This window comes from Hypanus sabinus, unplaced genomic scaffold (assembly GCF_030144855.1).
Source record: "Hypanus sabinus isolate sHypSab1 unplaced genomic scaffold, sHypSab1.hap1 scaffold_316, whole genome shotgun sequence".
Classification (NCBI taxonomy): domain Eukaryota; kingdom Metazoa; phylum Chordata; class Chondrichthyes; order Myliobatiformes; family Dasyatidae; genus Hypanus; species Hypanus sabinus.
The window spans coordinates 146739-169963 of record NW_026781227.1 but is presented as its reverse complement, the minus strand read 5'-3'; the positions used below and the strand labels follow the sequence as shown (position 1 = coordinate 169963).

Here is a 23225-nt window from a genome sequence, read left to right as displayed (position 1 = left end):
ATCCAGCACGCACAGTCACAAAATAATATCACCACAAATGGCTGAGTGTTATGGCATGAAGAGTGGCAGGTTCATAGAAATTGCAAGGTATATAAGATATAAGATATAAGGCATGTACGACATATATATATATATAATCAGTATAATGTAACAGGTATGATTACAATAAATCCAGCAGATGTATAAATATGTGAAACAGCAGCAATAATAGATGAAAAATGACCAGTGTAGGATGACATTATGCCCGTGAGTTGGGAACTGATGCGGTGGGAGCGTAAAGGCATTCGGATAGGGTGTACGTGTGTGCTGGGACAAGTTTTTTATATCTGGATTAGTTCTACAGACAGTCTAAAACTATGCAGTCCTCTAACACGAACACTTCCTGACTGACGTGGGTTCAATGTGATTATTAATACTCCGCAGAGAAATCCAGTTCAACAACCTGCAATGGAAGTGGCACGTGTTCTGAACTGCCTACTGCCTGGTTAAGCACCGAGATAGCCACACGGACACGTAAATAAAAAAAAAAAAAACAAAGGGGTCGGTTCAGGAACGTTCATACCATGGTTAATCTGAAAGGAGACCAATCGTGACAGCACGCGCCAGGCCAGATTCGCTGACTGTCTGGTGCGACAGACGAAAATAAATTTGGTCATTTCCATACTGGGAAAATGTCTTTGGCTGTCCAATTGATCTATACCTCTTGTACACCTGTAACAAGTTGGCTCTCATCATCCTTCGCTAAAAAGAGAAAGGCCTTAACTCTCTCAACCTCTCTTCGTAAAAGATACCGTCTAATGCAAGCGGCTTTCAGCTTACTTTACATTCACTAATAGTTTTAGTTCTTCCGAATTTACTGAGGTTGTTATTTAGAGCAAGCAAAATTACAAAGGGCCAGAGAAAGGATCATAGGATTCATAAACTTCCATTTGTCTTCCATCGTGTTTTTTGTTAATTTTAACTCTTGTAATCTACATGCTCTGAGGAACACTGAGAGGCATTCACTGATTGGGTACATGTTGCTTTGTATTTCTATAGGTAGCTTCTGTTCAGTGATTAATCTCGTAAACTTTCCATCCAGCACGATACAAAAAAAAATGAAACTTCAAAATCTGAACTTTCAAAATGTTTGAATCCTGCCTGCACACAGCACCAGCTTGCAAAGGATTAGACCTGTTGTCCAGTAAGAAGCCAAGATATTTACGGTTTTCCTGGTGGAGGTTGGAAGGGTTTAGGTACAGAATGTCCATAGTGAAAATAAGACAATGAAACCCAGCTCAATTTGATTCTTGAGGTGATGGAGAGAATCAATCTCGCTCCACCTTCTTATTCTGGCTCATGCTCCGTTCTTTCCCATACGGAAGTATCTCGGTGCAAACATAGACCGATTATTCATTTGCATAGATACTCCATGACCTGCTGAGATCCTCCAGCACTTTGTGCAACATGCTCGACCAATTTCAATTCATGTTCAAGATTATTGTACAGCAACCATACACTTGTATAAAGCTGAACAGACCATCGTTCCTCTGGGCTCAATGTGTACAGCACAGTAAATATAGTCACAGGACATACAGCTACAATCCAACTCGCACGGTCACAAAATAATATCGCCACAAATCACTGAGTGTCATTCCCTGAAGACTGGAAGTTTGAAAGAAATTGCAAGGTATATAAGTCATATAGGCCTCCGTTAGTCTCGACAGGACATGGATTAGAACCTTGGAAGGTTCCCAAGGGCGAAAGCCCAGGCAGGGTGCTTAATGGAAGACCAGCTGTTGCCCATTCCGCACGTCTCCCCTCTTCACGCCACCAATGTTGTCCAAAGTTAGGGCATTATAAGACATATATATATGACTTGTGTTTGACCTGTATAATGTTAGAGGTATGATTATAATAAACTAAGCAGTTGTATAAATGATTGAAACAACAGCAATAACAGATGAAAATGAACAGTGCAGGATGAGAGTGTGCCCGTCAGTTGGGAGGAGCTGCGGAGGGAGCTTTAGGGCATTCAAAGAGGGTGTACGTTGGCACCTGGACAAGGGTTTATTTCAGTATTAAATATACAGAACAGGCTAATTCTATGAAGTCCTCTGACACGACCGCTTGTTATCTGAAGTGGGTTCAATGTGAAAATTTATACTGTTGTTTCCGCAGAGAAATGCAATTCAACAACTTGCAACGGAAGAGGAACGTGTTCTGAACTGCCTACTGGGATCATGTGCAAATGTGATCAAGGTTTCTATGGAAACAACTGTGAATACGGTAAGGCATGGCAAAGAAAAGACAAAAACTATTTTCCTATTGCGTCTGGATAACTGGTTGCAACACAAACCCATAAAGCTTGGTTGACGTTAGCTCCCATTTCCACACGGGCATTCTTCATCTCCCACTCTTCTGAGTTACTGGCAGATTGAGGGAGTCTCTCAGATGAAGCTGGTTTGTGCCACCGGACTGTCGTTCGCACAAACACGGCCCTAGGGTGTCTGGGGCTCTGTCTCATTGACATCCCTTTCTCCAGATGCGAATTTCCTGTCTTTGCTCTGAATAACCTGAGCGAAGTTTTCCGAGTTCGAATACCAGTGGGGCCACCTTCGAGCAGGCTTTCTATACGTGCCTGGCTATGGATCGTGCTGGCCACATGGCTTCGTGAATAAAAAGAAAACAAAGGGGTCGGTTCAGGAACGTTCATACCATGGTTAATCGGAAAGGACACCAATCCTGACAGCACGCGCCAGCTGGAGTGGCTGACAGTTTGGTGCGGAACGCGAAAAAAATGGTCATTTCCGTACTGCAAAATGTCTTTGGCTGTCCACTTGCTCTATAACTCTTGTACACCATTATCAAGTTGGCTCTAGAAAGGCCTTAGCTCTCTCAACCTCTCTTCATAAAGGATGCCCTCCAATCCAAGCAGCTTTCAGCTTACTTTACATTCACCAATAGTTTTAGTTCGTACATATTGAGTTAGGAAGTTGATTAGAGCAAGCAACATTACAAAGGGTCACAGAACGGATCATAGGATTCATAAACTTCCATTTGTCTACCATCGTGCTTATTGTTAATTTTGTCTCTTGTAATCTACATGCTCTGAGGAACACTGAGAGGCATTCCCTGATTGGTACTTGTTGCTTTGTATTGCTATAGGTAGCTTCTCTTCAGTGATTAATCTCGTAAACATTCCAACCAGAACGATACAAAAAGAAATCAAACTTCAAAATCTGAACTTCCAAAATGTTTGAATCCTACCTGCACACAGCACAAACTTGCGAGATATTTACGGTTTTCCTGATGGGGGATGGACGTGTTTAGGGACAGGATGTCCATAGTGAAAATAAGGCAATGAAAGCCAGACAACTTTGATTATTGAGGTGATGGTGAGAACCAACATCGCTCCACCTTCTTATTCTGGCTCATGCTCCGTTCTTTCCAATACAGAAATATCTCGGCTCAAAACGTAGACTGCTTATTCATTTCCATAGATACTCCATGACTGCTGAGATCCTCCATCACATTGCGCAGCTTTTTCGACCAATTTTTATTCAAATTGAAGTTTATTTTTCTTTAGCCATACTACTGCATAAAGCTGAACAGACCATGGTTCATCTGGGGCCAAGGTGCACAACACAGTAAATATAGTCACAGTACATAAAGTTCAGTTCCAGCACGCACCGTCACAAATAAAGATCACCACAGACCTGTTAGTATCATTGCCTGAAGACTGGCAGTTTGATAATTGCAAAGTATATAAGACATATAGGCCTCCGTTAGACTCGATAGGACCAGGGATTACTACCTTGGAAGGTTTCCAGGGCCTAAGCTCAGTCAGTCTTTTTTTTTTTTTGGAAGACACGCAGTTGCCCAAGCTGCAGGTCTCCCCTCTCTACGCCACCAATGTTGTCCAAGGGAAGGGCATAGAAGACACATATATAAGAATGTGTATAACCGGTATAATGTTACATGTCTGATTATAATAAAGCAAGCATTTGTATAAATGTTTGAAACGGCAGCAATAACAGATGAAAAATGACCAGTGCAGGATGAGAGTGTGCCCGTCAGTTGGGAAGAGTTGTGGAGGGAGCGTTAGGGCATTCAAAGAGAGTGTACGTGCGTGCTTGGACAAGGATTTGTATCAGTATTAAATATACAGAACAGGCTAATTCTATGAAGTCCTCTCACACGAACGCTTGCTGACTGACGTGGGTTCAATGTGAACATTTATTCTGCTGTCTCCGCAGAGAAATGTAATTCAACAACCTGCAATGGAAGAGGAAAGTGTTCTGAATTGCCTACTGGGATCATGTGCAAATGTGATCAAGGTTTCTATGGAAACAATTGTGAAAACGGTAAGGCATGGAAAAGAAAAGTCAAAAAATATCTTCCTATTACGGCTGGATAACTGGTTGGATCAAAAATTCATGAAACTTGGTTGTCGTTAGCTCCCATTTCCACACGGGCATTCTTCATCAGCCACTCTTCTGAGTTACTGGCATATTGAGTGAGTCTCTCAGATGAAGCTGGTTTGTGCCGCCCGAGACAGTCGCACTCACAAACCCGGCCTTGCGGTGACTGGGACTCTGTCTCATTGACATCCCTTTCTCCAGCTGCGAATTTCCTGTCTTTGCTCTGACTAACATGGCAGATCCCGTAGTTCCCAAAAGCACAATCGTCAGAGACTTTGTCTATGTAAGGCAGTCCGTTTCAAACCACTAACTGAATGGGTGCCGCAAATCCCACACTACTTTCTCTTTGTAACCACTGCCTTCATTTCAATTTGGAACATGCAACAGTACAGCACAGTACAGTACAGGCCCTTTGGTGTGCCGTTGACCTAGTAACATATTCGAACATGAATTAAGCCTTCTCTTTTACTTTGTCATCTATTTTACTTTCACCCATATGCCTGTCTCAGAGCTTCAGAATTGTTCCGAAAGGATCTGGCTCGACCACCACCTCTGTCAGCTTGTTTCGTAATCCCACCTCTCTCTGTGTAAATAAACTATCCCTGATATTCGCTCTGTACTTTGCAGTGTTCGCAGAACGACGAAGTATTCCTCCAACACTTCAAAGTTATGCTCCTTATATTGGCCATTAGGCTAATTGGTGCCGCAATGGCATCGGCGCCGGACTCCGGAGCGAAGGTTCCCGAGATCAGCCGAATCCTAGTCGGTCCACCTTCGAGCATGCTATCTATCCGTGCCTGGTTAAGCATCGTTCTAGCTACACGCCCTCGTTAATAAATAAAAAAACCAAAGGGGTCGGTTCAGTATCCTTCATACCATGGTTGATCTGAAAGGAGGCCAATCGTGACAGCACGCGCCAGGCCAGAGTGGCTGAATGTCTGGTGCGAAACGCGAAATAAAATTTGGTCATTTCCGTACTGGGAAAATGTCTAAGGCTGTCCACTTGCTCTATACCTCTTGTACACCATTATCAAGTTGGCTCTAGAAAGGCCTTAGCTCTCTCAACCTCTCTTCATAAAAGATGCCCCCTAATCCAAGCAGCTTTCAGCTTACTTTACATTCACCAATAGGTTTCGTCCTTACATATTTACTTAGGTTGTTGATTATTGCAATCAACATTACAAAGTGTCACAGAACGGATCATTGATTCATAAACTTCCATTTGTCTACCATCACGCTTATTGCAATTTTTGTCTCTTGTATTCTACATGCTCTGAGGAACACTGAGAGGCATTCCCTGATTTGGTACATGCTGCTTTGTATTTCTATTGATAGCTTCAGTTCAGTGATTAATCTCGTAAACTTTCCATCCCTCACGATACAAAAAGAAATCAAACTTCAAAATCTGCACTTTCAAAATGATTGAATCCTGCCTGTACACAGCACCAACTTGCAAAACATTAGGCCTGTTGTCCAGTAGGAAGGCGAGATATTTACGGTTTTCCTGATGGGGGACGGACGCGTTTAGTGACAGGATGTCCATAGTGAAAATAAGGCACTGAAAGCCAGACAACTTTGATTATTGAGGTGATGGTGAGAACCAACATCGCTCCTCCTTCTTATTCTGGCTCATGCTCTCCTCTTTCCCATACAGAAGTATCTCAGCCCAAAACGTAGATTGCTTATTCAATTCCGTAGATACTCCATGACCTGCTGAGATCCTCCAGCACATTGTACCCTTTGCTCGACCAATGTCCATTCAAGTTCAAGTTTATCGTTCATAAAGCATACACTTGCATAAAGCTGAACAGACCATCGTTCCTCTGGGGCCAATGCGCACAAAACAGTAAATATACTCACAGTACATAGAGTTCAGTTCCAGCACGAACCGTCACAAATAAACATCACCACAGACCTCTTAGTGTCTTTGCCTGAGGACCGACAGTTTGATAGAAATTGCAAAGTATTTAAGACATATAGGCCTCCGTTCGACTCGATAGGACATGGATTAGTACCTTGGAAGGTTTCCAAGGCCTAAGCCCTGTCAGTGTTTTTTTTTTTTTGGAAGACACGCAGTTGCCCAAGCTGCAGGTCTCCCCTCTCCACGCCACCAATGTTGTCCAAGGGAAGGGCATAGAAGACAAATATATATGAATGTGTATAACCGGTAAAATGTTACATGTCTGATTATAATAAAGCAAGCATTTGTATAAATGTTTGAAACGGCAGCAATAACAGATGAAAAATGACCAGTGCAGGATGAGAGTGTGCCCGTCAGTTGGGAAGAGTTGTGGAGGGAGCGTTAGGGCATTCAAAGAGAGTGTACGTGCGTGCTTGGATAAGGATTTGTATCAGTATTAAATATACAGAACAGGCTAATTCTATGAAGTCCTCTCACACGAACGCTTGCTGACTGACGTGGGTTCAATGTGAACATTTATACTGTTGTTTCCGCAGAGAAATGCAATTCAACAACCTGCAATGGAAGAGGAAAGTGTTCTGAATTGCCTACTGGGATCATGTGCAAATGTGATCAAGGTTTCTATGGAAACAACTGTGAATACGGTAAGGCATGGGAAAGAAAAGACAAAAACTATGTTTCTATTGCGGCTGGATAACTGGTTGGAACACAAGTCCATAAAGCTTGGTTGACGTTAGCTCCCATTTCCACACGGGCATTCTTCATCTCCCACTCTTCTGAGTTCCTGGGAGATTGAGGGAGTCTCTCAGATGAAGCTGGTTTGTGCCGCACGAGACAGTCGCACTCACAAACCCGGCCCTGCGGTGACTGCGACTCTGTCTCATTGACATCCCTTTGTCTAGCTGCGAATTTCCTGCCTTTGCTCTGAATAACCCGCCAGATCCCGAAGATCCCAAAAGCACAATCGGCAGAGACTTTGTCTTTGTGTTAGGCAGTCCGTTTCAAACCACTAACTGAATGGATGCCAGAAATCCCACACTACTTTCTCTTTGTAACCACTGCCTTCATTCCAATTTGGAACATGCAACAGTACAGCACAGTACAGTACAGGCCCTTTGGTGTGCCGTTGACCTAGTAACATATTCGAACATGAATTAAATGTTCTCTTTTACTTTGTCATCTATTTTACTTTCACCCATATGCCTGTCTCAGAGCTTCAGAATTGTTCCGAAAAGATCTGGCTCTACCACCACATCTGTCAGCATATTTCGTAATCCCACCTCTCTCTGTGTAAATAAACTATCCCTGATATTCGCCCTGTACTTTGCAGTGTTCGCAGAACGACGAAGTATTCCTCCAAAACTTCAAAGTTATGCTCCTTATAATGGCCATTAGCCTAATTGGTGGCGCAATGGCATCGGCGCCGGACTCCGGAGCGAAGGTTCCCGAGATCGAATCCTAGTCGGTCCACCTTCGAGCATGCTATATATCCGTGCCTGATTAAGCATCGTTCTGGCCGTACGCCCTCGTAAATAATTAAAAAAAACAAAGGGGTCGGTTCAGTATCCTTCATACCAAGGTTGATCGGAAAGGAGACCAATCGTGACAGCACGCGCCAGGCCAGATTCGCTGACTGTCTGGTGCGAAACGCGAAAAAAAAATTTGGTCATTTCCGTAATGGAAAATGTCTAAGGCTGTCCACTTGCTCTATACCTCTTGTACACCATTATCAAGTTGGCTCTAGAAAGTCCTTAGCTCTCTCAACCTCTCTTCATAAAAGATGCCCCCTAATCCAAGCAGCTTTCAGCTTACTTTACATTCACCAACTACAAAGTGTCACAGAACGGATCATTGATGCATAAACTTCCATTTGTCTACCATCACGCTTATTGCTATTTTTCTCTCTTGTAATCTACATGCTCTGAGGAACACTGAGAGGCATTCCCTGATTTGGTACATGCTGCTTTGTATTTCTATTGATAGCTTCAGTTCAGTGATTAATCTCGTAAACTTTCCATCCCTCACGATACAAAAAGAAATCAAACTTCAATATCTGCACTTTCAAAATGATTGAATCCTGGCTGCACACAGCACCAACTTGCAAAACATTAGGCCTGTTGTCCAGTAGGAAGGCGAGATATTTACGGTTTTCCTGATGGGGGACGGACGCGTTTAGGGACAGGATGTCCATAGTGAAAATAAGGCACTGAAAGCCAGACAGCTTTGATTACTGAGGTGATGGTGAGAACCAACATCGCTCCTCCTTCTTATTCTGGCTCCTGCTCTCCTCTTTCCCATACAGAAGTATCTCAGCCCAAAACGTAGATTGCTTATTCAATTCCGTAGATACTCCATGACCTGCTGAGATCCTCCAGCACATTGTACCCTTTGCTCGACCAATGTCAATTCAAGTTCAAGTTTATAGTTCTTAAACCATACACTTGCATAAAGCTGAACAGACCATCGTTTCTCTGGGGCCAATGTGCACAACACAGTAAATATACTCACAGTACATAGAGTTCAGTTCCAGCACGAACCGTCACAAATAAACATCACCACAGACCTCTTAGTGTCTTTGCCTGAGGACTGGCAGTTTGATAGAAATTGCAAAGTATTTAAGACATATAGGCCTCCGTTCGACTCGATAGCACATGGATTAATACCTTGGAAGGTTTCCAAGGCCTAAGCTCTGTCAGTGTTTTTTTTTTTTGGAAGACCCGCAGTTGCCCAAGCTGCAGGTCTCCCCTCTCCACGCCACCAATATTATCCACGGGAAGGGCATAGAAGACACATATATATGAATGTGTATAACCGGTAAAATGTTACATGTCTGATTATAATAAAGCAAGCATTTGTATGAATGTTTGAAACGGCAGCAATAACAGATGAAAAATGACCAGTGCAGGATGAGAGTGTGCCCGTCAGTTGGGAAGAGTTGTGGAGGGAGCGTTAGGGCATTCAAAGAGAGTGTACGTGCGTGCTTGGACAAGGATTTGTATCAGTATTAAATATACAGAACAGGCTAATTCTATGAAGTCCTCTCACACGAACGCTTGCTGACTGACGTGGGTTCAATGTGAACATTTATACTGTTGTTTCCGCAGAGAAATGCAATTCAACAACCTGCAATGCAAGAGGAAAGTGTTCTGAATTGCCTACTGGGATCATGTGCAAATGTTATCAAGGTTTCTATGGAAACAACTGTGAATACGGTAAGGCATGGGAAAGAAAAGACAAAAACTATTTTCCTATTGCGGCTGGATAACTGGTTGGAACACAAGTCCATAAAGCTTGGTTGACGTTAGCTCCCATTTCCACACGGGCATTCTTCATCTCCCACTCTTCTGAGTTCCTGGGAGATTGAGGGAGTCTCTCAGATGCAGCTGGTTTGTGCCGCACGAGACAGTCGCACTCACAAACCCGGCCCTGCGGTGACTGGGACTCTGTCTCATTGACATCCCTTTGTCTAGCTGCGAATTTCCTGCCTTTGCTCTGAATAACCTGGCAGATCCCGAAGATCCCAAAAGCACAATCGGCAGAGACTTTGTCTTTGTGTTAGGCAGTCCGTTTCAAACCACTAACTGAATGGATGCCAGAAATCCCACACTACTTTCTCTTTGTAACCACTGCCTTCATTCCAATTTGGAACATGCAACAGTACAGCACAGTACAGTACAGGCCCTTTGGTGTGCCGTTGACCTAGTAACATATTCGAACATGAATTAAACCTTCTCTTTTACTTTGTCATCTATTTTACTTTCACCCATATGCCTGTCTCAGAGCTTCAGAATTGCTCCGAAAGGATCTGGCTCTACCACCACCTCTGTCAGCTTGTTTCGTAATCCCACCTCTCTCTGTGTAAATAAACTATCCTTGAGATTCGCCCTGTACTTTGCAGTGTTCGCGGAACGACGAAGTATTCCTCCTACACTTCAAATTTATGCTCCTTATAATGGCCATTAGGCTAATTGGTGGCGCAATGGCATCGGCGCCGGGCTCCGGAGCGAAGGTTCCGGAGATCGAATCCTAGTCGGTCCACCTTCGAGCATGCTATATATCCGTGCCTCGTTAAGCATCATTCTAGCTACACGCCCTCGTAAATAAATAAAAAAAACAAAGGGGTCGGTTCAGTATCCTTCATACCATGGTTGATCGGAAAGGAGACCAATCGTGATAGCACGCGCCGGGCCCGACTGGCTGAATGTCTGGTGCGAAACGCGAAAAAAAATTTGGTCATTTCCGTACTGGGAAAATTTCTTTGGCTGTCCACTTGCTCTATACCTCTTGTATACCATTATCAAGTTGGCTCTAGAAAGTCCTTAGCTCTCTCAACCTCTCTTCATAAAAGATGCCCCCTAATCTTAGCAGCTTTCAGCTTACTTTACATTCACCAATAGGTTTATTTCTTACATATTTACTTAGGTTGTTGATTATTGCAATCAACATTACAAAGTGTCACGGAACGGATCATTGATTCCTAAACTTCCATTTGTCTACCATCATGCTTATTGCAATTTTTGTCTCTTGTAATCTACATGCTCTGAGGAACACTGAGAGGCATTCCCTGATTTGGTACATGTTGCTTTGTATTTCTATTGGTAGCTTCAGTTCAGTGATTAATCTCGTAAACTTTCCATCCCACACGATACAAAAATAAATCAAACTTCAAAATCTGAACTTTCAAAATGATTGAATCCTGCCTGCACACAGCACCAACTTGCAAAACATTAGGGTTGTTGTCCAGTAGGAAGGCGAGATATTTACGGTTTTCCTGATGGGGGACGGACGCGTTTAGGTACAGGATGTCCATAGTGAAAATAAGGCACTGAAAGCCAGACAACTTTGATTACTGAGGTGATGGTGAGAACCAACATCGCTCCTCCTTCTTATTCTGGCTCCTGCTCTCCTCTTTCCCATACAGAAGTATCTCAGCCCAAAACGTAGATTGCTTATTCAATTCCGTAGATACTCCATGACCTGCTGAGATCCTCCAGCACATTGTACCCTTTGCTCGACCAATGTCAATTCAAGTTCAAGTTTATAGTTCTTAAACCATACACTTGCATAAAGCTGAACAGACCATCGTTCCTCTGGGGCCAATGTGCACAACACAGTAAATATACTCACAGTACATAGAGTTCAGTTCCAGCACGAACCGTCACAAATAAACATCACCACAGACCTCTTAGTGTCTTTGCCTGAGGACTGGCAGTTTGATAGAAATTGCAAAGTATTTAAGACATATAGGCCTCCGTTCGACTCGATAGCACATGGATTAATACCTTGGAAGGTTTCCAAGGCCTAAGCCCTGTCAGTGTTTTTTTTTTTTGGAAGACCCGCAGTTTGCCAAGCTGCAGGTCGCCCCTCTCCACGCCACCAATGTTGTCCAAGGGAAGGGCATAGAAGACAAATATATATGAATGTGTATAACCGGTAAAATGTTACATGTCTGATTATAATAAAGCAAGCATTTGTATAAATGTTTGAAACGGCAGCAATAACAGATGAAAAATGACCAGTGCAGGATGAGGGTGTGCCCGTCAGTTGGGAAGAGTTGTGGAGGGAGCGTTAGGGCATTCAAAGAGAGTGTACGTGCGTGCTTGGACAAGGATTTGTATCAGTATTAAATATACAGAACAGGCTAATTCTATGAAGTCCTCTCACACGAACGCTTGCTGACTGACGTGGGTTCAATGTGAACATTTATTCTGCTGTCTCCGCTGAGAAATGTAAATCAACAACCTGCAATGGAAGAGGAACGTGTTCTGAACTGCCTACGGGCCTCAGGTGCACATGTGATCAAGGTTTCTATGGAAACAATTGTGAATACGGTAAGGCATGGGAAAGAAATGACAAAAACTATGTTCCTATTGCGGCTGGATAACTGGTTGGAACACAAGTCCATAAAGCTTGGTTGACGTTAGCTCCCATTTCCACACGGGCATTCTTCATCTCCCACTCTTCTGAGTTCCTGGGAGATTGAGGGAGTCTCTCAGATGAAGCTGGTTTGTGCCGCACGAGACAGTCGCACTCACAAACCCGGCCCTGCGGTGACTGGGACTCTGTCTCATTGACATCCCTTTGTCTAGCTGCGAATTTCCTGCCTTTGCTCTGAATAACCTGGCAGATCCCGAAGATCCCAAAAGCACAATCGGCAGAGACTTTGTCTTTGTGTTAGGCAGTCCGTTTCAAACCACTAACTGAATGGATGCCAGAAATCCCACACTATTTTCTCTTTGTAACCACAGCCTTCATTCCAATTTGGAACATGTAACAGTACAGCACAGTACAGTACAGGCCCTTTGGTGTGCCGTTGACCTTGTAACATATTCGAACATAAATTAAACCTCTTTTCCATAGTCGTCTATTTTGCTTTCACCCGTATGCCTATCTCAGAGTTTCAGAAATGCTCCTAAAGAATCCGGCTCTACCACGACTTCTGGGCAGGTTGTTACATACACTCACCTCTCTGGGTAAATAAACTATCCCTGAGATTCCCCCTGTACTTAGCAGTGTCCGGAGACATTCGAAGTGTTCTTCCAACACTTCAAAGTTATGCTCCTTATATTGGCCATTAGGCTGACTGGCGGCTCAATGGCATCAGCGCCGGACTCCGGAGCGAATGTTAACGAGTTCGAATTCAAATCGTGACACCCTCGAGCATGCTTTCTATCCGTGCCTCTTTAAGCATCGAGAGCATCGGCCTCTTAAATTAAAAAAAAGGGGTCGAGTCAGGAATGCTCATACTGTGGTTATTCCGAAAGGAGACCAATCCTGACACCACAGGCCAGACGGCTGACAGTCTGGTGCGACACGCGAAAAAAAAATGTTTATTCACATACTGGGAAAATGACTTTGGATGTCCCCTTGATCTATTCCTCCTGTATTCCTATAACAAGTTGACTCTCATCCTCCTTCGCTCTGAAGATAACGGCCTTAGCTCTCTCAACCTATCTTCATGAAACATGCCCTACAATCCAAGCAGATTTCAGCTTACTATTCATTCACCAATGGTTTTAGTTCTTACATATTTAATTATTTGTTGATTAGAGCAAGCAACATTACAAAGAGTCCCAAAATGGATCACACGATTCATAATCTTTCATTTGTCTACCATCAGGCTTATTGCTAAAATTCACTCTTGTAATTTACATGGTCAGATGAACACTCATCAGCATACCCTGCTTGGGTACATTTTGCTTTGTATTTCAATAGGTAGCTTCCATTCTGTGATAAATATCATAAACGTTCCATCCACCACGATACAAAAAAATTCAATGTTCAAAATCTGAACTTAGCAAACATTTGATGCCTGCCTATTCACAGCAAAAACTTGCAAATGACGAAGCCTTTTTTTTTCCAGAAACTAGCCGGGAGATTTACAGACTTCCTGATGGGTTATGGAAGTGTGTATGGACTGTATGTCCATAGTGAAAATAAGGCAATGAAAGCCAGATAACTTTGATTACTGAGGTGATGGAGAAAATCAATCTCCCTCCACCTTCTTATTCTGGCTCATGCTCCATTCTTTCTTATACAGAAGTATCTCGCGCAAAACGTAGACTGTTTATTCATTTGCATGGATAAACCCTGAACTGCTGTGTTCCAATTGCACTTTGGGCCCCTTGCTTGACCAATTACAATTCAATTTCAAGTTTATTGTTCTTCAACCATACACTAGTATAAAGCTGAACAAAACATCGTTAATCTGGGGCACAGCTGCTCCAAACAGAAAAAATCGTCACAGCATGTATATTTACGATCCAGCACGCACAGTCACAAAATAATATCACCACAAATGGCTGAGTGTTATGGCATGAAGAGTGGCAGGTTCATAGAAATTGCAAGGTATATAAGATATATGGGCCTCCGTTAGTCTCGCTAGATTATGGGCTAGCACCTCGGAAAGTTTCCAGGGCGCAGGCCCGGACAGGGCTTTTTTTGGAAGACCAGCTGGTGCCCAAGCTGCAAGTCTACCCTCTCCACGCCAACAATGTTTTCCAAAGGAAAGGCATGTACGACATATATATATAATCAGTATAATGTTACAGGTATGATTACAATAAATCCAGCAGATGTATAAATATGTGAAACAGCAGCAATAATAGATGAAAAATGACCAGTGTAGGATGACATTATGCCCGTGAGTTGGGGACGGATGCGGTGGGAGCGTAAAGGCATTCGGATAGGGTGTACGTGTGTGCTGGGACAAGTTTTTTATATCTGGATTAGTTCTACAGACAGTCTAAAACTATGCAGTCCTCTAACACGAACACTTCCTGACTGACGTGGGTTCAATGTGATTATTAATACTCCGCAGAGAAATCCAGTTCAACAATCTGCAATGGAAGAGGCACGTGTTCTGAACTGCCTACTGCCTGGTTAAGCACCGAGATAGCCACACGGACACGTAAAAAAAAAAAAAAATAAAGGGGTCGGTTCAGGAACGTTCATACCATGGTTAATCTGAAAGGAGACCAATCGTGACAGCACGCGCCAGGCCAGATTCGCTGACTGTCTGGTGCGACAGACGAAAATAAATTTGGTCATTTCCATACTGGTAAAATGTCTTTGGCTGTCCAATTGATCTATACCTCTTGTACACCTGTAACAAGTTGGCTCTCATCATCCTTCGCTAAAAAGAGAAAGGCCTTAACTCTCTCAACCTCTCTTCGTAAAAGATACCGTCTAATGCAAGCGGCTTTCAGCTTACTTTACATTCACTAATAGTTTTAGTTCTTCCGAATTTACCGAGGTTGTTATTTAGAGCAAGCAAAATTACAAAGGGCCAGAGAAAGGATCATAGGATTCATAAACTTCCATTTGTCTTCCATCGTGTTTTTTGTTAATTTTAACTCTTGTAATCTACATGCTCTGAGGAACACTGAGAGGCATTCACTGATTGGGTACATGTTGCTTTGTATTTCTATAGGTAGCTTCTGTTCAGTGATTAATCTCGTAAACTTTCCATCCAGCACGATACAAAAAAAAAAAATGTAACTTCAAAATCTGAACTTTCAAAATGTTTGAATCCTGCCTGCACACAGCACCAGCTTGCAACGGATTAGACCTGTTGTCCAGTAAGAAGCCAAGATATTTACGGTTTTCCTGGTGGAGGTTGGAAGGGTTTAGGTACAGAATGTCCATAGTGAAAATAAGACAATGAAACCCAGCTCAATTTGATTCTTGAGGTGATGGAGAGAATCAATCTCGCTCCACCTTCTTATTCTGGCTCATGCTCCGTTCTTTCCCATACGGAAGTATCTCGGTGCAAACATAGACCGATTATTCATTTGCATAGATACTCCATGACCTGCTGAGATCCTCCAGCACTTTGTGCAACATGCTCGACCAATTTCAATTCATGTTCAAGATTATTGTACAGCAACCATACACTTGTATAAAGCTGAACAGACCATCGTTCCTCTGGGCTCAATGTGTACAGCACAGTAAATATAGTCACAGGACATACAGCTACAATCCAACTCGCACGGTCACAAAATAATATCGCCACAAATCACTGAGTGTCATTCCCTGAAGACTGGAAGTTTGAAAGAAATTGCAAGGTATATAAGTCATATAGGCCTCCGTTAGTCTCGACAGGACATGGATTAGAACCTTGGAAGGTTCCCAAGGGCGAAAGCCCAGGCAGGGTGCTTAATGGAAGACCAGCTGTTGCCCATTCCGCACGTCTCCCCTCTTCACGCCACCAATGTTGTCCAAAGTTAGGGCATTATAAGACATATATATATGACTTGTGTTTGACCTGTATAATGTTAGAGGTATGATTATAATAAACTAAGCAGTTGTATAAATGATTGAAACAACAGCAATAACAGATGAAAATGAACAGTGCAGGATGAGAGTGTGCCCGTCAGTTGGGAGGAGCTGCGGAGGGAGCTTTAGGGCATTCAAAGAGGGTGTACGTTGGCACCTGGACAAGGGTTTATTTCAGTATTAAATATACAGAACAGGCTAATTCTATGAAGTCCTCTGACACGACCGCTTGTTATCTGAAGTGGGTTCAATGTGAAAATTTATACTGTTGTTTCCGCAGAGAAATGCAATTCAACAACTTGCAACGGAAGAGGAACGTGTTCTGAACTGCCTACTGGGATCATGTGCAAATGTGATCAAGGTTTCTATGGAAACAACTGTGAATACGGTAAGGCATGGCAAAGAAAAGACAAAAACTATTTTCCTATTGCGTCTGGATAACTGGTTGCAACACAAACCCATAAAGCTTGGTTGACGTTAGCTCCCATTTCCACACGGGCATTCTTCATCTCCCACTCTTCTAAGTTACTGGCAGATTGAGGGAGTCTCTCAGATGAAGCTGGTTTGTGCCACCGGACTGTCGTTCGCACAAACACGGCCCTAGGGTGTCTGGGGCTCTGTCTCATTGACATCCCTTTCTCCAGATGCGAATTTCCTGTCTTTGCTCTGAATAACCTGAGCGAAGTTTTCCGAGTTCGAATACCAGTGGGGCCACCTTCGAGCAGGCTTTCTATACGTGCCTGGCTATGGATCGTGCTAGCCACACGGCTTCGTGAATAAAAAGAAAACAAAGGGGTCGGTTCAGGAACGTTCATACCATGGTTAATCGGAAAGGACACCAATCCTGACAGCACGCGCCAGCTGGAGTGGCTGACAGTTTGGTGCGAAACGCGAAAAAAATGTTCAATTCCGTACTGCAAAATGTCTTTGGCTGTCCACTTGCTCTATAACTCTTGTACACCATTATCAAGTTGGCTCTAGAAAGGCCTTAGCTCTCTCAACCTCTCTTCATAAAGGATGCCCTCCAATCCAAGCAGCTTTCAGCTTACTTTACATTCACCAATAGTTTTAGTTCGTACATATTGAGTTAGGAAGTTGATTAGAGCAAGCAACATTACAAAGGGTCACAGAACGGATCATAGGATTCATAAACTTCCATTTGTCTACCATCGTGCTTATTGTTAATTTTGTCTCTTGTAATCTACATGCTCTGAGGAACACTGAGAGGCATTCCCTGATTGGTACTTGTTGCTTTGTATTGCTATAGGTAGCTTCTCTTCAGTGATTAATCTCGTAAACATTCCAACCAGAACGATACAAAAAGAAATCAAACTTCAAAATCTGAACTTCCAAAATGTTTGAATCCTACCTGCACACAGCACAAACTTGCGAGATATTTACGGTTTTCCTGATGGGGGATGGACGTGTTTAGGGACAGGATGTCCATAGTGAAAATAAGGCAATGAAAGCCAGACAACTTTGATTATAGTGGTGATGGTGAGAACCAACATCGCTCCACCTTCTTATTCTGGCTCATGCTCCGTTCTTTCCCATACAGAAATATCTCGGCTCAAAACGTAGACTGCTTATTCATTTCCATAGATACTCCATGACTGCTGAGATCCTCCATCACATTGCGCAGTTTTTTCGACCAATTTTTATTCAAACTGAAGTTTATTTTTCTTTAGCCATACTACTGCATAAAGCTGAACAGACCATGGTTCATCTGGGGCCAAGGTGCACAACACAGTAAATATAGTCACAGTACATAAAGTTCAGTTCCAGCACGCACCGTCACAAATGAAGATCACCACAGACCTCTTAGTGTCATTGCCTGAAGACTGGCAGTTTGATAATTGCAAAGTATATAAGACATATAGGCCTCCGTTAGACTCGATAGGACCAGGGATTACTACCTTGGAAGGTTTCCAGGGCCTAAGCCTAGTCAGTCTTTTTTTTTTTTGGAAGACCCGCAGTTGCTCAAGCTGCAAGTCTCCCCTCTCTACGCCACCAATGTTGTCCAAGGGAAGGGCATAGCAGACACATATATATGAATGTGTATAACCGGTATAATGTTACATGTCTGATTTTAATAAAACAAGCATTTGTATAAATGTTTGAAACGGCAGCAATAACCGATGAAAAATGACCAGTGCAGGATGAGAGTGTGCCCGTCAGTTGGGAAGAGTTGTGGAGGGAGCGTTAGGGCATTCAAACAGAGTGTACGTGCGTGCTTGGACAAGGATTTGTATCAGTATTAAATATACAGAAAAGGCAAATTCTATGAAGTCCTCTCACACGAAAGCTTGCTGACTGACGTGGTTTCAATGTGAACATTTATTCTGCTGTCTCCGCAGAGAAATGTAATTCAACAACCTGCAATGAAAGAGGAACGTGTTCTGAACTGCCTACGGGCCTCAGGTGCACATGTGATCAAGGTTTCTATGGAAACAATTGTGAAAACGGTAAGGCATGGAAAAGAAAAGACAAAAAATATCTTCCTATTACGGCTGGATAACTGATTGGATCAAAAATCCATGAGGCTTGGTTGTCGTTAGCTCCCATTTCCACACGGGCATTCTTCAGCAGCCACTCTTCTGAGTTACTGGCAGATTGAGTGAGTCTCTCAGATGAAGCTGGTTTGTGCCGCCCGAGACAGTCGCACTCAGAAACCCGGCCTTGCGGTGACTGGGACTCTGTCTCATTGACATCCCTTTCTCCAGCTGCGAATTTGTTGTCTTTGCTCTGACTAACCTGGCAGATCCCGAAGATCCCAAAAGCACAATCGTAAGAGACTTTGTCTATGTAAGGCAGTCCGTTTCAAACCACTAACTGAATGGGTGCCGCAAATCTCACACTACTTTCTCTTTGTAACCACAGCCTTCATTCCAATTTGGAACATGCAACAGTACAGCACAGTACAGTACAGGCCCTTTGGTGTGCCGTTGACCTAGTAACATATTCGAACATGAATTAAACCTTCTCTTTTACTTTGTCATCTATTTTACTTTCACTCATATGCCTGTCTCAGAGCTTCAGAATTGCTCCGAAAGGATCTGGCTCTACCACCACCTCTGTCAGCATATTTCGTAATCCCACCTCTCTCTGTGTAAATAAACAATCCCTGAGATTCGCCCTGTACTTTGCAGTGTTCGCGGAACGACGAAGTATTCCTCCAACACTTCAAAGATATGCTCCTTATATTGGCCATTAGGCTATTTGTTGGCGCAATGGCATCCGCGCCGGTCTCCGGAGCGAAGGTTCCCGAGATCGAATCATAGTCAGTACACCTTCGAGCATGCTATCTATCCGTGCCTGGTTAAGCATCGTTCTATCCACACGCCCTCGTAAATAAATAAAAAAAACAAAGGGGTAGGTTCAGTATCCTTCATACCATGGTTGATCGGAAAGGAGACCAATCGTGACAGCACGCTCCAGGCCCGATTCGCTGACTGTCTGGTGCGAAACGCGAAAAGAAATTTGGTCATTTCCGTAGTGGGAAACTGTCTAAGGCTGTCCACTTGCTCTATACCTCTTGTACACCATTATCAAGTTGGCTCTAGAAAGGCCTTAGCTCTTTCAACCTCTCTTCATAAAAGATGCCCCCTAAACCAAGCAGCTTTCAGCTTACTTTACATTCACCAATAGGTTTAGTTCTTACATATTTACTTAGGTTGTTGATTATTGCAATCAACATTACAAAGTGTCACAGAACGGATCATTGATTCATAAACTTCCATTTGTCTACCATCGTGCTTATTGTTAATTTTGTCTCTTGTAATCTACATGCTCTGAGGAACACTGAGAGGCATTCCCTGATTGGTACTTGTTGCTTTGTATTGCTATAGGTAGCTTCTCTTCAGTGATTAATCTCGTAAACATTCCAACCAGAACGATACAAAAAGAAATCAAACTTCAAAATCTGAACTTCCAAAATGTTTGAATCCTACCTGCACACAGCACAAACTTGCGAGATATTTACGGTTTTCCTGATGGGGGATGGACGTGTTTAGGGACAGGATGTCCATAGTGAAAATAAGGCAATGAAAGCCAGACAACTTTGATTATTGTGGTGATGGTGAGAACCAACATCGCTCCACCTTCTTATTCTGGCTCATGCTCCGTTCTTTCCCATACAGAAATATCTCGGCTCAAAACGTAGACTGCTTATTCATTTCCATATATACTCCATGACTGCTGAGATCCTCCATCACATTGCGCAGTTTTTTCGACCAATTTTTATTCAAATTGAAGTTTATTTTTCTTTAGCCATACTACTGCATAAAGCTGAACAGACCATGGTTCATCTGGGGCCAAGGTGCACAACACAGTAAATATAGTCACAGTACATAAAGTTCAGTTCCAGCACGCACCGTCACAAATGAAGATCACCACAGACCTCTTAGTGTCATTGCCTGAAGACTGGCAGTTTGATAATTGCAAAGTATATAAGACATATAGGCCTCCGTTAGACTCGATAGGACCAGGGATTACTACCTTGGAAGGTTTCCAGGGCCTAAGCCTAGTCAGTCTTTTTTTTTTTGGAAGACCCGCAGTTGCCCAAGCTGCAAGTCTCCCCTCTCTACGCCACCAATGTTGTCCAAGGGAAGGGCATAGCAGACACATATATATGAATGTGTATAACCGGTATAATGTTACATGTCTGATTTTAATAAAACAAGCATTTGTATAAATGTTTGAAACGGCAGCAATAACCGATGAAAAATGACCAGTGCAGGATGAGAGTGTGCCCGTCAGTTGGGAAGAGTTGTGGAGGGAGCGTTAGGGCATTCAAACAGAGTGTACGTGCGTGCTTGGACAAGGATTTGTATCAGTATTAAATATACAGAAAAGGCAAATTCTATGAAGTCCTCTCACACGAAAGCTTGCTGACTGACGTGGTTTCAATGTGAACATTTATTCTGCTGTCTCCGCAGAGAAATGTAATTCAACAACCTGCAATGAAAGAGGAACGTGTTCTGAACTGCCTACGGGCCTCAGGTGCACATGTGATCAAGGTTTCTATGGAAACAATTGTGAAAACGGTAAGGCATGGAAAAGAAAAGACAAAAAATATCTTCCTATTACGGCTGGATAACTGATTGGATCAAAAATCCATGAGGCTTGGTTGTCGTTAGCTCCCATTTCCACACGGGCATTCTTCATCAGCCACTCTTCTGAGTTACTGGCAGATTGAGTGAGTCTCTCAGATGAAGCTGGTTTGTGCCGCCCGAGACAGTCGCACTCAGAAACCCGGCCTTGCGGTGACTGGGACTCTGTCTCATTGACATCCCTTTCTCCAGCTGCGAATTTCTTGTCTTTGCTCTGACTAACCTGGCAGATCCCGAAGATCCCAAAAGCACAATCGTCAGAGACTTTGTCTATGTAAGGCAGTCCGTTTCAAACCACTAACTGAATGGGTGCCGCAAATCTCACACTACTTTCTCTTTGTAACCACAGCCTTCATTCCAATTTGGAACATGCAACAGTACAGCACAGTACAGTACAGGCCCTTTGGTGTGCCGTTGACCTAGTAACATATTCGAACATGAATTAAACCTTCTCTTTTACTTTGTCATCTATTTTACTTTCACTCATATGCCTGTCTCAGAGCTTCAGAATTGCTCCGAAAGGATCTGGCTCTACCACCACCACTGTCAGCATATTTCGTAATCCCACCTCTCTCTGTGTAAATAAACAATCCCTGAGATTCGCCCTGTACTTTGCAGTGTTCGCGGAACGACGAAGTATTCCTCCAACACTTCAAAGATATGCTCCTTATATTGGCCATTAGGCTATTTGTTGGCGCAATGGCATCCGCGCCGGTCTCCGGAGCGAAGGTTCCCGAGATCGAATCATAGTCAGTACACCTTCGAGCATGCTATCTATCCGTGCCTGGTTAAGCATCGTTCTATCCACACGCCCTCGTAAATAAATAAAAAAAAACAAAGGGGTCGGTTCAGTATCCTTCATACCATGGTTGATCGGAAAGGAGACCAATCGTGACAGCACGCTCCAGGCCCGATTCGCTGACTGTCTGGTGCGAAACGCGAAAAGAAATTTGGTCATTTCCGTAGTGGGAAACTGTCTAAGGCTGTCCACTTGCTCTATACCTCTTGTACACCATTATCAAGTTGGCTCTAGAAAGGCCTTAGCTCTTTCAACCTCTCTTCATAAAAGATGCCCCCTAAACCAAGCAGCTTTCAGCTTACTTTACATTCACCAATAGGTTTAGTTCTTACATATTTACTTAGGTTGTTGATTATTGCAATCAACATTACAAAGTGTCACAGAACGGATCATTGATTCATAAACTTCCATTTGTCTACCATCATGCTTATTGCAATTTTTGTCTCTTGTAATCTACATGCTCTGAGGAACACTGAGAGGCATTCCCTGATTGGGTACATGCTGCTTTGTATTTCTATTGATAGCTTCAGTTCAGTGATTAATCTCGTAAACTTTCCATACCTCACGATACAAAAAGAAATCAAACTTCAAAATCTGAACTTTCAAAATGATTGAATCCTGCCTGCACACAGCACCAACTTGCAAAAGATTAGGCCTGTTGTCCAGTAGGAAGGCGAGATATTTACGGTTTTCCTGATGGGGGAAGGACGCGTTTAGGGACAGGATGTCCATAGTGAAAATAAGGCACTGAAAGCCAGACAACTTTGATTATTGAGGTGATGGTGAGAACCAACATCGCTCCTCCTTCTTATTCTGGCTCATGCTCTCCTCTTTCCCATATAGAAGTATCTCAGGCCAAAACGTAGATTGCTTATTCAATTCCGTAGATACTCCATGACCTGCTGAGATCCTCCTGCACATTGTACCCTTTGCTCGACCAATGTCAATTCAAGTTCAAGTTTATTGTTCTTTAACCATACACTTGCATAAAGCTGAACAGACCATCGTTCCTCTGGGGCCAATGTGCACAACACAGTAAATAAACTCACAGTACATAGAGTTCTGTTCCAGCACGAACCGTCACAAATAAACATCACCACTGACCTCTTAGTGTCATTGCCTGAAGACTGGCAGTTTGATAGAAATTGCAAAGTATATAAGACATATAGGCCTCCGTTAGACTCGATAGGACATGGATTAGTACCTTGGAAGGT

At 43.1% G+C, this 23225-nt stretch overlaps 1 protein-coding gene across 1 annotated transcript in view; it reads left to right on the top strand.

The window, feature by feature from the left end:
* The window catches only part of LOC132388400 (uncharacterized), an 83613-nt gene that overhangs the window by 4396 nt on the left and 55992 nt on the right, over window positions 1-23225 (top strand). The window contains exons 3-9 of the mRNA XM_059960752.1: window positions 2161-2268; window positions 4239-4346; window positions 6861-6968; window positions 9429-9536; window positions 16382-16489; window positions 18459-18566; window positions 21039-21146. Of these exons, the coding sequence (XP_059816735.1) occupies window positions 2161-2268; window positions 4239-4346; window positions 6861-6968; window positions 9429-9536; window positions 16382-16489; window positions 18459-18566; window positions 21039-21146 (756 nt within the window). The remainder of the gene's footprint in view (window positions 1-2160; window positions 2269-4238; window positions 4347-6860; window positions 6969-9428; window positions 9537-16381; window positions 16490-18458; window positions 18567-21038; window positions 21147-23225) is intronic.